This window comes from Pristis pectinata, chromosome 4 (assembly GCF_009764475.1).
Source record: "Pristis pectinata isolate sPriPec2 chromosome 4, sPriPec2.1.pri, whole genome shotgun sequence".
Lineage (NCBI taxonomy): Eukaryota > Metazoa > Chordata > Chondrichthyes > Rhinopristiformes > Pristidae > Pristis > Pristis pectinata.
The window spans coordinates 57,597,124-57,610,550 of NC_067408.1; the positions used below are offsets into that span (position 1 = coordinate 57,597,124).

The 13,427-nt window shown below is 49.5% G+C and overlaps 1 protein-coding gene across 1 annotated transcript in view; it reads right to left on the reverse strand.

Annotated features, from left to right (window-relative positions):
* Nucleotides 1–2,906: 2,906 nt before the first annotated feature.
* The window catches only part of LOC127569768 (kazal-type serine protease inhibitor domain-containing protein 1-like), a 66,914-nt gene continuing 56,393 nt past the window's right edge, over nt 2,907–13,427 (reverse strand). The window contains exon 4 of the mRNA XM_052014639.1: nt 2,907–3,779. Coding sequence (XP_051870599.1) covers nt 3,652–3,779 — 128 coding nt within the window. The 3' untranslated portion in view covers nt 2,907–3,651. The remainder of the gene's footprint in view (nt 3,780–13,427) is intronic.

Consider the following 13,427-nt stretch of genomic DNA (forward strand, 5'->3'; position numbering starts at 1 on the left):
GGAGTTGGGAGAGTGTGGCATGGGGTGGGTGAGAGAGGAGTGTGGCGGGTGGGGAATAAGTGGTGGGGAATGAGTGGTGGTGGTGGGTGAGGGGGTGTGTGGGGTGAGGGGGTGTGGTGAGGGGTGGGGGAGGATGTTAAGGGGTGGGGTGAGGGAGAGAGTGGTGAGGAATGTAGCGAGGGGTGGGGGGAGAGTGGTAGGAGTTGGGGGAGTGTGTTGGGGTGGGGGGTAGGTGTGGAGTGTGGAGGGGTGGGGGAGTGTGGTCAGGGTGGGGGAGCGTGTTGAGGTGGCAGGTGGCTTCGGAGTGTGTTGAGGGGTGGGGGGAGTGTGGCGAGGAGGGGTGGAGGAGTGCAGCAGGGGGGCTGTGTTGCAGGGATTAGGGGACTATAGCGAGGGGTGTGGGGTTGTTGAGGTGAGTGGGGCATCTGTGGTGCTGGTTGTGTGAGGAGGAAAAGTGTGGTATGGTGGGGTGGGGGAGTGTGGTGAGGGGTAGGGGAGCGTGGCGAAGGGTTGGGGGGAGTGTGGCGAGGGGTGGGGGGAGTGTGGTGAGGGGTGGGGGTGTGTGGTGAGGGGTGGGGGAGTGTGGTGAGGGGTGGGGGTGTGTGGAGATGGGTGGGGGAGTGTGGTGAGGGGTGGGGGAGTGTGGTGAGGGGTGGGGGTGTGTGGTGAGGGGTGGGGGAGTGTGGTGAGGGGTGGGGGTGTGTGGAGATGGGTGGGGGAGTGTGGTGAGGGGTTGGGATTGTTGTGAGGAGGGTATTATGGGGAGGGTGGAGAGGTTGGAGAGGGGTAGAGAGATGATGGGGAAAGAAGGGGGAGGGGGATGGGCGGAGTGATGGTTGGGTGGTGGGCAGCCTGCCCGCAGCATCTTGGTTACCCCGGTAACGACATTCAAAACAAATTTCGGTGAGGCGGCTGCCTGAGGCCCAGGTGTGGGGGGTGAGTGATGATGGTGCCGAGCAGGATGGAGAGGACCCGTGCCTCATATGGACCTAGCCCTCTGAGGGGTTTCGGCACCCCAATGGTTTCCAGCCCTGTCAGCGAGATTGCCTATATTCGCCTCACGTGGAACTCCCCCGCCCCCCCAGTAACCAGTGCACTCACCTGCGAGTGAGCCGCCATCTTGCCCCAGGACCAGGAGAGGGTTTGCGGGGGAGCACGTGGCCTGGAACAGCGGTGGGGGGAGCATGTGACCTGGAACAGTGGGGGGAGCACGTGGCCTGGAACAGCGGGGGCGGGGGGGGGGGGTTGTGGGGAGCACATGGCCTGGAACAGCGGGGGGGGGGGTGGTGGGGAGCACTTCCTGGAACAGCGGTTGGGGTGGAGCACGGGGCCTGGAACAGCAGCCAGTGGGAATGTGTGTGTTTGTTTGGAAACAGAGGAAGAGATATGGGAGTTGTGGACTGGTCACTGAAAATAGTAACAACCGCATACAAAGTTGCAATTTGTGCTCAATTGACATGTCTTTGATTTCTTTTCAATGGATTTTGTGAAAATTTACAAATCTTTTGTTTCTGTTTTATCTATGATGATAGGAAATGGGAAATTTTATTTTACAACTAAATTTTATGCATTATTACAGATTACAAGATGTTTTGTGCTGAGTATTTATAAATGTTCATTCAATTGATAAGAATCTTGAAAAATACTGAGAATGTATGTGTGTGTATATACACACTTTAATGATTTCAGCACAGCTTGCAGTCCTGGAAAGAAATTTGCTTTCGAAGTTTAACACATATTATGTAGGGTTTTTGTTTAGTAATCAATTTTTTTCAAGAATATTCATGTATACTTTAAAATATCTGAAAATTGCAATGCTAGAAGTAATACAATTAATCAGTAGTAATATTCGCTGCTGATAACTTTGAGAGGTCATTGACCTTTGTCAACTCTTCAAATCTTGCTAAACCTGCTGAGTATTTCCAGCATTTCTGTTTCACTGACGGTAATCATTTTTATAATTTCTTGATTCAAGTGCGGTGTTGTGATTTTCAACAAAGGTACAGTTTGGCAAGCCCCAATAAACAGGAAACTAGAGTGCCTGTCCCTCACAGCAGCTGGATACACCAATCAGAATGGACAGATTAACAACCCATCTCAAAGAGGGAGGAAAGCTTAACGGGCAGCTGAGAAGTGATTACCTTTAAATTTTAGTATACCTTACTGTTTGACACCTTATCCTGTTGATTAACCTGTTTTATTTAAATAGGTCTTCAGAGGGTTTAAACACAAAGTCTTTGGCTTGGTTTGATGTGAGTAGAGGACCATGGTACGGCCCTGCATCTTGCTGTCTTTTATCTCAATATTGGAAAAATATTGTATTGTCTAAGTCATATGTATAATGCTGCTGATAGCAGAGCTGCTGCCTCACAGCTCCAGTGACTGGGTCCAATCCTGATCTTGAGGGCTGCCTCTGTGGAGTTTGTAAGATCAATGAAGGACTCGTGTAAATGGATGCTTAATGGTCAGTGTGGACACAGTGAGGTGAAGGGGCTGTTTCCATGCTGTGCCATTCTGAATCTCTTTAAGTGATATAATATTCCTTACAAAAGTATTTGGTGATGCACTGCCAGGAAAATTATTGAATGTCTAAATTTAAATATAACTTGTGATGTGGATTTCAGTTTATCAAACCATAATGTAAATACAGAACTTGTTTGATTTAAGTAATATAAAGCTCCTGTAAAAGAGCCAAAAATCAGTTTGCCAAGTTGTACTAGCTTGCTATGCCCTAATAAGATCATGGTTACAGTTTTTGGACAGAACATGAATGGGCTGTTATGCAAGCTTTGCAATGACCCCAGCCATTTGTCCTACGTACTCGTACCCTTATTATTCCACCAGCCAACATTAGTGGCTTTTCCTTTATCTATGATGTTCCATTTATAACAAATCCCTTTCTCTTTTCAATTGCTTTCAAACTCCTTAAAATGTTTCTCTTTAGTTATGCAATGGTTCCCAACTATTAAATCTCATCTTAGGGTATATCCTTCTCTTTTTAATTCTGTTCAGTCTATGTTTTGAGGTGCTTGCTTCATTAGGTGTGCTTTAGAATAGAAAAGATGAAGCCTAAAATCCTACATAAACTTTAGGGCCAATAAGCATGCATAGACACCTGTATCGATGTTAGAACACCTGCTATGTATGATAATAAAATCTGAAAGCTTACATTTTTATGCCTGATTGGGAATAAAAACTGGTTAATGTATGATTCAAGAGCCAAGCACTTTAGAATTGATTCATCATACCTGCTGGGAAAGAGGAAGATATGAAGCTGTTCATTGTTCACCCACCCACACAGTTGGTATCTAAACAACACAGACCAACAATTTTCAGGGCTGCTCTGGGCTCAGTAGGAGCAGCAGATCTTCGCCTACAGCAAGAGTCAGCACCTTGACAAAGCAGCAAGCGATGTCACCTGCATGATTTAAGACATTTGTGAGAACCATCAGAGAAGCATTATAGAGCTGTGTGTTGTATAAAGTATAATAACAGATTTCCAGGTACCTTTGAGTGAATCTCAGTCTTTTAACGATATACAGGTCAATTCCTTACTCCTAATAAGAGAAAGCTATTTTTAAATGGTTAATGAATGTATAGTTATGCTCCATAGGCATACTTGATGCCACATTTACACAGGATGTTCATATTTTATTGCTGTTTGTAGTCACCAGAGATCTCATAATCAGCATCATCCTCATAATACTCTTCATCTTCTTCATCTGTAATATCTTTTCTATCTCTGGTATGCAAATTCATTTTCATTGCTGATGGTGAATCTGTAGATTAAAATAACATGAACATTAATCACATATGATGAATTATAAACATCTGTAGTCCTTGATATTAACCCAAGGTGGAATTGGTGCTAGTGAAGACTGAATGAACACCACTTAAATGAAGAGGTAAGCTTTTTCCTCTCCACCCACATCACTGCAGCTGCTAGGACTGTGTTGTGGGTCCAGGTATTCAGGGAGAAGAACCTCAGTGGGAGATGTGAGCGATGTTTGGACTAAACAAGGGCCAAGGTTTACTCATGGGGCACAGAGGAACACACCTGCCCTTCTGGAGCATGAGAAAACTAAAGATCATTATCAAACATCTCCTTGTTGGGATACTTCAGGCTCTCCATGACCTTCCAGCATACTTGACCTGACAGGAAGCTATTCAGGCAGATTTTATGTCAACTGCTGAATGGTTAATAAGGGTAACTGGGCAGCAACAATGTTACTGAGACCAATCTGCATACTTAACGAAGACCTAGTTGGCTTCATCTGAGACAAGTTTCCCTTCCACTCACACTACCCCTTGCCTGCCATAAGAGTGAAATTACAGTCAGCGAAACCAGGCTGGAAAAGAATTAATTAAGCAACATTCCTTTCCAACAGATGGAAGGAATTAAGATCAAAGCCACAGTATTTAAGGCTTTTATGAAGTTTTTAAATAATTTAGCATGATACATCTGAGGATAAATTTTTCAACATGCTGCCAGGGAGAAAATTGATGATATCGATCAGAAAAGGCCAAAGTGACCAAGAATGGAAATTAAATATTCCAGGATACCAACTTTTAGAAAGGAAGGGAAAAGGAGGTGTACTGTCGAGAGTCGTGGCTGTCACATGACAGCACTGCACATTACCTGGTCGGAAGACACACCACTGCCAATCAAGGTTTGGCCCCACCCCACACGTCAGCGCACACCTGACCATTGGCCCCTTTAAGTACCTTTGTACTTGGCCTTGGGCCATTGGCCTTTGTAATCGATTAGTCCTTGCTGGCACCCGGCCATTGGCCTTTGTAAATTACCTCCAGCACTATAAAGAGTACCACATGTGCTCAGCTCTCCCTCTTTTGTCTTCAAGGGATCACCCTGCTTCACTTCAGGCTGAGGACTGTGGGACAGCGCTGGAGAAATCAGTGGTGAGGTGTGCACTGTTAAAGGGTTGGAGCGTTTTAGTTAGTGTCCCTAGTAGCATAGAGCCGTGCCTGCACTGAGTCAAGGGGTGGTGGGTATCGTATTGTTTTTCCTTGATTGTATGCCCCAGTCTGTTGTGTGTGTGTGTGTGTGTGTTTGTTTGTGTGTGTGTGTGTGTGTGTGTATTTTACCCAGTTGCGATTTTCCCACACTCACTATAAACCATGCGCGTGTGTGTGTGTTATTCCCATTTACCATTTTCCCCCCTCGTCTTCTGTAAATAAAATAATAAAATACTTACTGCCAGACTGTGTTTAGAGTCCTTGCCTTCTGAGACCCGAATCAGAACATTTGGCGCTGCGAGCAGGGTCTCCAAGGTCTTGGCTGAACACAGGTGCGGGGAGGGATGTTCTGGAACAGGGGCAACAAAGCCAGTGCAGGCACCGAGGATAGGATTCCCGGGTGGACCAACGACAGGGAAGGATTTGGGAGCTTGGCCAGCATGCTGGCGGACCATGGCAAACCAGTGGACTGGGCCGAGCAGTTAGACCCATGTGGTGAGAAAATGGGGCACCACATGGTCTCCCTCCTTAAGATGTCGGTGTTCCCCAAGGCTAAGGGGAGTCAAAGGGGTGCCTTCTGGCTGTCTGCATCCCTCCTGAGATGTCAGGTCGGGATTACTGGCCAGATACAAGATATACAAGATTCAAAAAGACAAGGAGATAGAGGTGCTCCAGCAGCGCTGCTGTACGCTGCAGGAGGCAGCCCAGGCTGCCCAGACCCGAGCCAACAACCTCGAGGCCAGAGGTACCAAGGTCACCTGCAGGCTGATCCAAATGCAGCAGGCACAGGCAGCCTGCCGGTCTGGCTGGCAGCCGGACCCGCTCAAAATTTGAGCCCTGTTCCGGCGCAGTGACAAGCTGGATGCATGGCTGGGGGATGGGGATATATAGATGGATAATGATGAGGAGGGGGTGCCCAAGGAGCCTGAGTCCCATCACACTCACCCTCCCCCCCACACACCCGAACCAATGTCCGCCACAGAGGTGAGGGGAGTCAGGATGAGGACCCGCAGGGGAAAGTGCCTGTGGTCCCTCCAAGTCTACGTAGACCTGGGATTTCTCAGCCAAAGAGCTAACCCAGCTGGCGGATCAGTACCACCAGCGGCCAGGCAAGAACCTGGCTGCATGGCTGCTCCGCCTGTGGGATGAGGGGATCCCGAACGTGAGCCTCTCTCACCAGGAAGCGAGCACCCTGGGAGCCTGTCCGACCAGCAGAGTGTCAACAATGCCCTACGGGCGCCACAGGAAGGGATCCGGGACAACACTACCATGTGGGATCGGGTACTGACTGCCGTGAGGGTCCGGTACCCTACTCTTCTCCAGTGGGATTTATACGGGCGACCGCAATGGAGCACGGCCATGAGGGCACCAGGGTCATTAGGGAGTGGACGCTGGTGAACGGCATTTACGAGAGGACCCGCAATCGCACTTTTTTAGAAAACACCAGGGTGACTGGCACGCTAGTGGGATACATGGTTGCCACCACATGCCCCGATTTGAGACCAGTGGTCCTGCCCCTCATGGGATCAGCTAATGGGAAGACCATTCAGGATGCCACCATGTGCCCACCCAGGTCCGTAGAGCAGAGACGAGGGCTAGAGTCACAACCCCTCATTTCACGTGCAAACAGTTATACCTGGACCTGCTGTGCGCAGGGGTGGACTGCACCAACATAGATGGGATCCTGACCTCCGCCATTTATGCACGGTGGAAAGAGCTTTGCGGGGGGAAATCTGGCCAGGGGAAAACACGCAACCACCCCAGGGTCAAGCCCGACATGGGGGGCGTCCCCAACCACCGGACCATGCCGGCTGCCCCCACCGACACTGACATTGCCTCTGCCCCTCTCCCACTCGAAACGGTCTCTCCTGCCCTCAGGGCTGAGCTCCGGGATCTGCTGAGACAGGAAATGTCCCACCTCTGCCAGCAGGAACCCTCACCCACGGGGTGGCACACCTCCATCCCCTCCCATAGGATGAAGGCCAGGGCCGCCGGCGCAATTGTTCCATTGTCCTCCCCCACCCAGGGGACCTGAGGCCACATATACCCATAGCTGTATGTTGGGGAAAGGGGAACATACGGAGGTGGATGGCACTCATCGACACGGGTGCCCAACACACCATCATCCCGGGCAACCCCGCCGGGCGGAAAGGGACACAGATGCAGATAGAGGGGTTGGAGGGTTCCCTTTTACCTGCAAGGGAAGTCACGATCCACATGGCCATTGGGAACCAACCTCCTTGACCTGTAACAGATTTGACTGCAGCCTCGACTGAGCACATCCTAGGAATCAATGTTTTAAAGGGACAGTCCCTTCATACTAACAGGGGCAAGTTTACGTTCGAGGTCGCATGGGCTACAGTTGTAGTTGGGGCAGCCAAATGGGAACCAGTTGTTGTTCCTCCTCCCTCCAAGGTCATCTGTAGCCAATAGTACAGAACGCCAGGGGGGACACCAGGATATAACTGAGGCTGTCCAAGCCCTACTGCGAGAGGGCGTCATTAGACCCGAAGCCTCTCCCTTCAATAGTCCTGTCTGGCCCATCCACAAAATGAATGGGATGTGGCGCATGACGGTGGGCAACAAGTCTGCATCCCATCTAGTTGCCACCGTGCCCGACATAGTCACTCTAGTGGAGGATATTGTGGGGTGCCCAGACAAGCCTTGGTATGCAGTGGTGGATTTAGCCAATGCTTTCTTTTCCATTCCCTCCATCACAGTTCCCAAGACCAGTTTGCATACACCTGGGGCGGGAGACAATATACATTCTGTCGCCTACCTCAAGGCTATGTTCATAGTTCCACTATCTACCACGGTTTAATCTTCCACGATTTACAACGAATTCAACTCCCCACAGAGATGTCAATTGCCTATTACATCGATAACATCCTCCTGCAAGGTCCACCTGAGACCATTGTCTCAGAGGCCCTTCATATGCTAATCTCCTCCCTCAGGGAACAGGGCTGGTTCATTAATATTGATAAGGTGCAGGGCACCAGCCAGAATGTCCTGTTCCTTGGAATATAATGGCACTCAGGCCAGCAAGATATTCCCAAAATTGCCAGGAATAAAATTTTGAATTTTGCCGTCCCCTCCAATAAAACCGACACCCAGACTTTGTTGGCCTCCTAGGCTATTGGTGGCAACATATACCACACCTTACCATGCTCCTTAGAGCACTCTATAGGGTCTCCCGTAAGAAAGCCACATTCTCATAGGGACCCGAACAACAGGCTGCTTTTGAAACAGCAAAGCAAGCTGTTGAGTAAGCACTGCCACTTGAGCTACAGGTCTCGGCCAGTGACACAGTCACCAAATGGAGCCTCTGGCAGAAGATCCAAGGGCGCAGAGTCCTGCTCGGCTTCTGGACCAAATTTCTGCCTGAAGCCGCCACTTGCTACAGCCCATTCAAGCGCCAGCTGCTTAGACAATAGACAATAGACAACAGGAGCAGAAGTAGACCATTCGGCCCTTCGCGTCTGCACCGCCATTTTGAGATCATGGCTGATCCTCAACAATCAATATCCTGTTCCTGCCTTGTCCCCATATCCCTTGATTCCCCTACCTATAAGAAACCTATCTACCTCCTTCTTGAAAGTGCCCAGAGAATTGGCCTCCACTGCCCTCTGAGGCAGTGCATTCCACAAATTCACAACCCTCTGGGAGAAGAAGTTTTTCCTCACCTCTGTCCTAAATGGCCTAACCCTTATTCTTAAATCATGCCCCCTGGTCCTGGACTTCCCCAACATCTGAAACATATTTCCTGTCTCTATCTTGTCCAATCCCTTAATAATCCTGTATGTTTCAATCAGATCCCCTCTCAATCTTCTCAATTCCAGCGTGTACAATCCCAGTCTCTCCAACCTCTCAGCATAAGACAGTCCCGACATCCCCGGAATTAACCTCGTAAACCTATGCTGCACGCCCTCTATAGCCAGGATATCCTTCCTTAACCCTGGAGACCAAAACTGTACACAATACTCCAGGAGTGCTCTCACCAGGGCCCTGTACAAATGCAAAAGAATCTCTTTGCTTTTGTACTCAATTCCCCTTGTAATACAGGCCAACATTCCATTAGCCTTCATCACTGCCTGCTGCACTTGCTCATTCACTTTCAGTGACTGATGAACAAGAACTCCTAGATCCCTTTGTATTTCCCCCTTACCTAACTCCACACCGTTCAGATAATAATCCGCCTTCCTGTTCTGGCTCCCAAAGTGGATAACCTCACACTTATCCACATTAAACTTCATCTGCCAAGTTTCTGCCCACTTACCCAAACTATCCAAATCACCTTGAATTCTCCTAACTTCCTCTTCACATGTCACACTGCCACCCAACTTTGCATCATCAGCAAACTTGCTAATGTTATTCACAATGCCTTCATCTAAATCATCGACATAGATCGTAAACAGCTGTGGTCCCAGCACCGAGCCCTGTGGCACCCCACTAGTCACGGCCTGCCATTCTGAGAAACATCCATTCACCCCTACCCTTTGTTTCCTATCCACCAACCAGTTTTCTATCCATGTTAATACCCGCCCACCAATTCCATGAGCCCTAATTTTACCCACCAATCTCCTGTGCGGCACTTTATCAAATGCCTTCTGAAAGTCGAGGTATACAACATCCACTGAATTTCCCTCATCTATTTTCCTGGTTACACCCTCAAAAAACTCCAGTAGATTAGTCAAGCATGATTTGCCCTTAGTAAATCCATGTTGACTCGACCCAATCCTATCGTTGCTATCCAAATATGCCGCTATTTCATCCTTAATAATGGACTCTAGCATCTTCCCCACCACAGATGTTAGGGTAACTGGATGATAGTTCCCCATTTTCTCCCTCCCTCCTTTCTTAAAAAGTGGGATAACATTAGCCATTCTCCAATCCTCAGGAACTGACCCCGAATCTAAGGAACATCGGAAAATGATCACCCATGCATCCACAATTTCTAGAGCCACCTCCTTTAGTACCCTGGGATGCAGACCATGTGGACCTGGGGATTTGTCAGTCTTCAGCCCCATTAGTCTACCCATCACCATTTCTTTCCTAATGTCAATCCACTTCAGTTCCTCTGTTACCCTTTGCCTTTTGTCCATCCTTACCTCTGGGAGATTTGTTACATCTTCCCCCGTGAAGACAGATCCAAAGTACTTATTAAATTCGACTGCTATCTCCCTGTTTCCCGTAATAATTTCACCCGATTCGGTCTTCAAGGGCCCAACATTGTTCCTAACTAACTTCTTTCCCTTCACATACCTAAAAAAGCTTTTGCTATCCTCCTTAATATTCCTGGCTAGCTTGCCTTCGTACCTCATTTTTTCTTCCCGAATTACCTTTTTAGTTAAATTCTGCTGCACCTTAAAAATTTCCCAATCTTCTATCTTCCCACTCAGCTTGGCTCTGCCATACTTCTTCCTTTTTAACACAATGCTATCTCTGACTTCCTTTGTCAGCCACGGTGGCCCCTTTCCCCTCTGAGTCTTTCCTTCTCTGGGGAATAAACTGATCCTGCACCTTGTGCATTATTCCCAAGAATACCTGCCATTGCTGTTCCACTGACAATTCTGCTAGGATGCCCGCCCAGTCAACTTTAGCCAGCTCCTCCCTCATGGCTCCATAGTCTCCTTTGTTCAACTGCAAAATTGACCCTTCTGATTTGCCCTTTTCCCTCTCCAATTGCAGATAAAAACTTATCATGTTATGGTCACTAAATCCCAATGGCTCCTTTACTTCGAGTTCTCTTATCAAATCCTACTCATTGCACAGCACTAAATCCAGAATAGTCCTCTCCCTGGTCAGCTCTCATACCAGCTGCTCCAAGAATGCATCCCGGAGGCACTCTATAAACTCCCTTTCCTGGGGTCCAGTACCAGCCTGATTTCCCCAGTCCACTTGCATATTGAAATCCCCCATAACTACTGTGACATTACCCTTGCCACATGCCAACATTAACTCACTATTCAGCTTGCACCCAATATCCATGCCACCGTTCGGAGGCCTGTAGATAACACCCATTAGGGTCTTTTTGCCCTTACAGTTCCTCAGTTCTATCCACACTGACTCTACTTCTCCTGATTCAATGTCCCCCTTTGCAAGGGACTGAATCTCATTCCTCACCAACAGGGCCACCCCACCCCCTCTGCCCACCTTCCTGTCCTTACGATAGCATGTATACCCTTGAAAATTCATTTCCCAGGTCTGATCTCCCTGCAGCCATGTCTCTGTTATCCCAACAACATCATACTTACCCATTCGTATCTGATTTTCAAGCTCGCCTACCTTATTCCTGACACTCCGTGCATTCAGATATAGGATTTTTAACCCATTTCTCCTCTCTCCAATCGTATTAATGTTCCAAAATTGTGTAATTCCTACCTGTCCTCTACCCTCCATCTCGCTATCCTCTCTCTCATTCTGGATCCCCTCCCCTTGCAAATTTAGTTTAAACCCCCCCCCCCCCCCCCACCGAGCAGCATTAGCAAACCTTCCTGCAAGAATGTCAGTACCCCTCCAGTTCAGGTGTAAACCATCCCATTGGAACAGATCCCATCTTCCCTGGAACAAATCCCAATTATCCATAAACCTGAAGCCCTCCCTCTCGCACCATCCCCTCAGCCACGTATTAATCTACCTAATCTTCCTATTCCTCTCCTCACTCGCATGTGGCACAGGTAGCAATCCTGAGATTGTCACCCTGGATGTCCTGCCCCTCAACTTAGCACCTAACTCCCTGAACTCCTTACGCAGGACCTCCTCTCTTTTCCTGCTATCTGGCGCTCCTCACCACCGAACATCAAACAGGCACTGACCCTGTTGTCCTTTGCCCCCACCTGCCCATAATACACTGGGTCAAATCTCCCGATTCCACCCACAAAGAGGGCAGTGCCCAGAGGTCCTCTATAGTAAAATGGAAATGGTATATTGCCGACCGAGCCGAACCCGGTCCGGAAGGGGTCAGCTGCCTCCATGAGCAGGTCATGTCCTTCCCACTGTCCCAGGGCCCAGCCCTAGACATACACGAAATCCAGCCCTCCCTTGTGTCCTGGGGCCAACCCTTCAACTCCCTCGACCCCGAACAAAAATTGCACACCTGGTTCACAGACAGTTCCAGCTGCTGGAAAAGAGGAAAGTAATATTGGAAAGTGGCGGCACTTCATCACGCCACGGGGAAAATTTTAACCAAAGAGGGAGCAGATGGGTCCAGTCAACTTGCTGAGCTGGCGGCAGTAAACGCTCACCCTACGGGACACCAACGGACCGGTCCACATTTATACCTACTCTTGGGCAGTGGCCAATGGTATGGCAGTGTGGATAGCCCAGTGGCACAAAATGGGGTGGGAAATTCATGGATGCCCCATCTGGGGACAGGAACATTGGCATTTCATTTGGGACCAGGCAACCCACAGAAAAATTTCAGTCCACCATGTGGATGCCCATACCAACAAGGAATAGATGAGGCCATACAGAATGCTGCTGTGGACCAGGCTGCCCAAATATGCTGTGCCACCCAGATGAAGCCAACCTCAGTGCTTTAGCTGCGTGGGCACACTGCAAAAGTGAGCATCTAGGGGCCGATGGTACACGGCGTTGGGCAGAGCAATTCGGGGTCGCTCTGACATCGGATCAATATAAGACCACGGTTGCTAACTGCCCTACCTGTCAGCAGGTGAAGCCAGGAGGTTGGCCAGCAGGGCCGCTGGGTCACATTCACCGCGGCACGGGAGCGGGTCGTGTATGGCAGATTGACTATATCAGACTGCTCCCACGCCAAAATAAAAAACAGTTCGCCCTGACGATGGTGGACACATACTCTGGTGTCATGATGGCGGTGCCCTGTGAGAGGGCCGATCAGAACAGCACCATCAAAGGATTGCAGCGCCTCTCCTCCATCTGTGGAGTCCCGTGGGAGGTACAATCCGATCAGGGCTCACACTTTGCTGGGGCTAAAACTCAGAACTGGGCTGCTGAGGCAGGGATCTCGTGGTTGTTCCACATACCCTATCACCCACAGGCATCAGGCCTGACTGAGAGGATGAACGGCCTGCTGAAGGAAAAAATACGCACGCTAACGCCCTCCCACACACTGCAGGGGTGGTTGAGCGTGCTGCAGCAGGCCGTCGACCAGTTAAATACACAGCCCACTGGCCATAGGGGGTCCCCACTGTCCTGCCATCTGGCACACTCCCCACCTCCCGACTTGGAAGACACTGAACCCCCCAAGACCGAGGATTCAGGGAGAGTATGGGTACGACAGCCACAATGCCTCCCTCAGAAGGGAGAAGTCATCGCGCGCAGTCCCGGGGACACCCGTTTGGTCGCGATTCCGGGTCACACTAACCTGTCCTGTCTTCATACCCGACACCTGACCCGACGAGAATGAGCCTGTTACTCAACCACCCCCCCTACAGGACAACGGCATTACTCCAGCCATCCCCTCTGTTCAC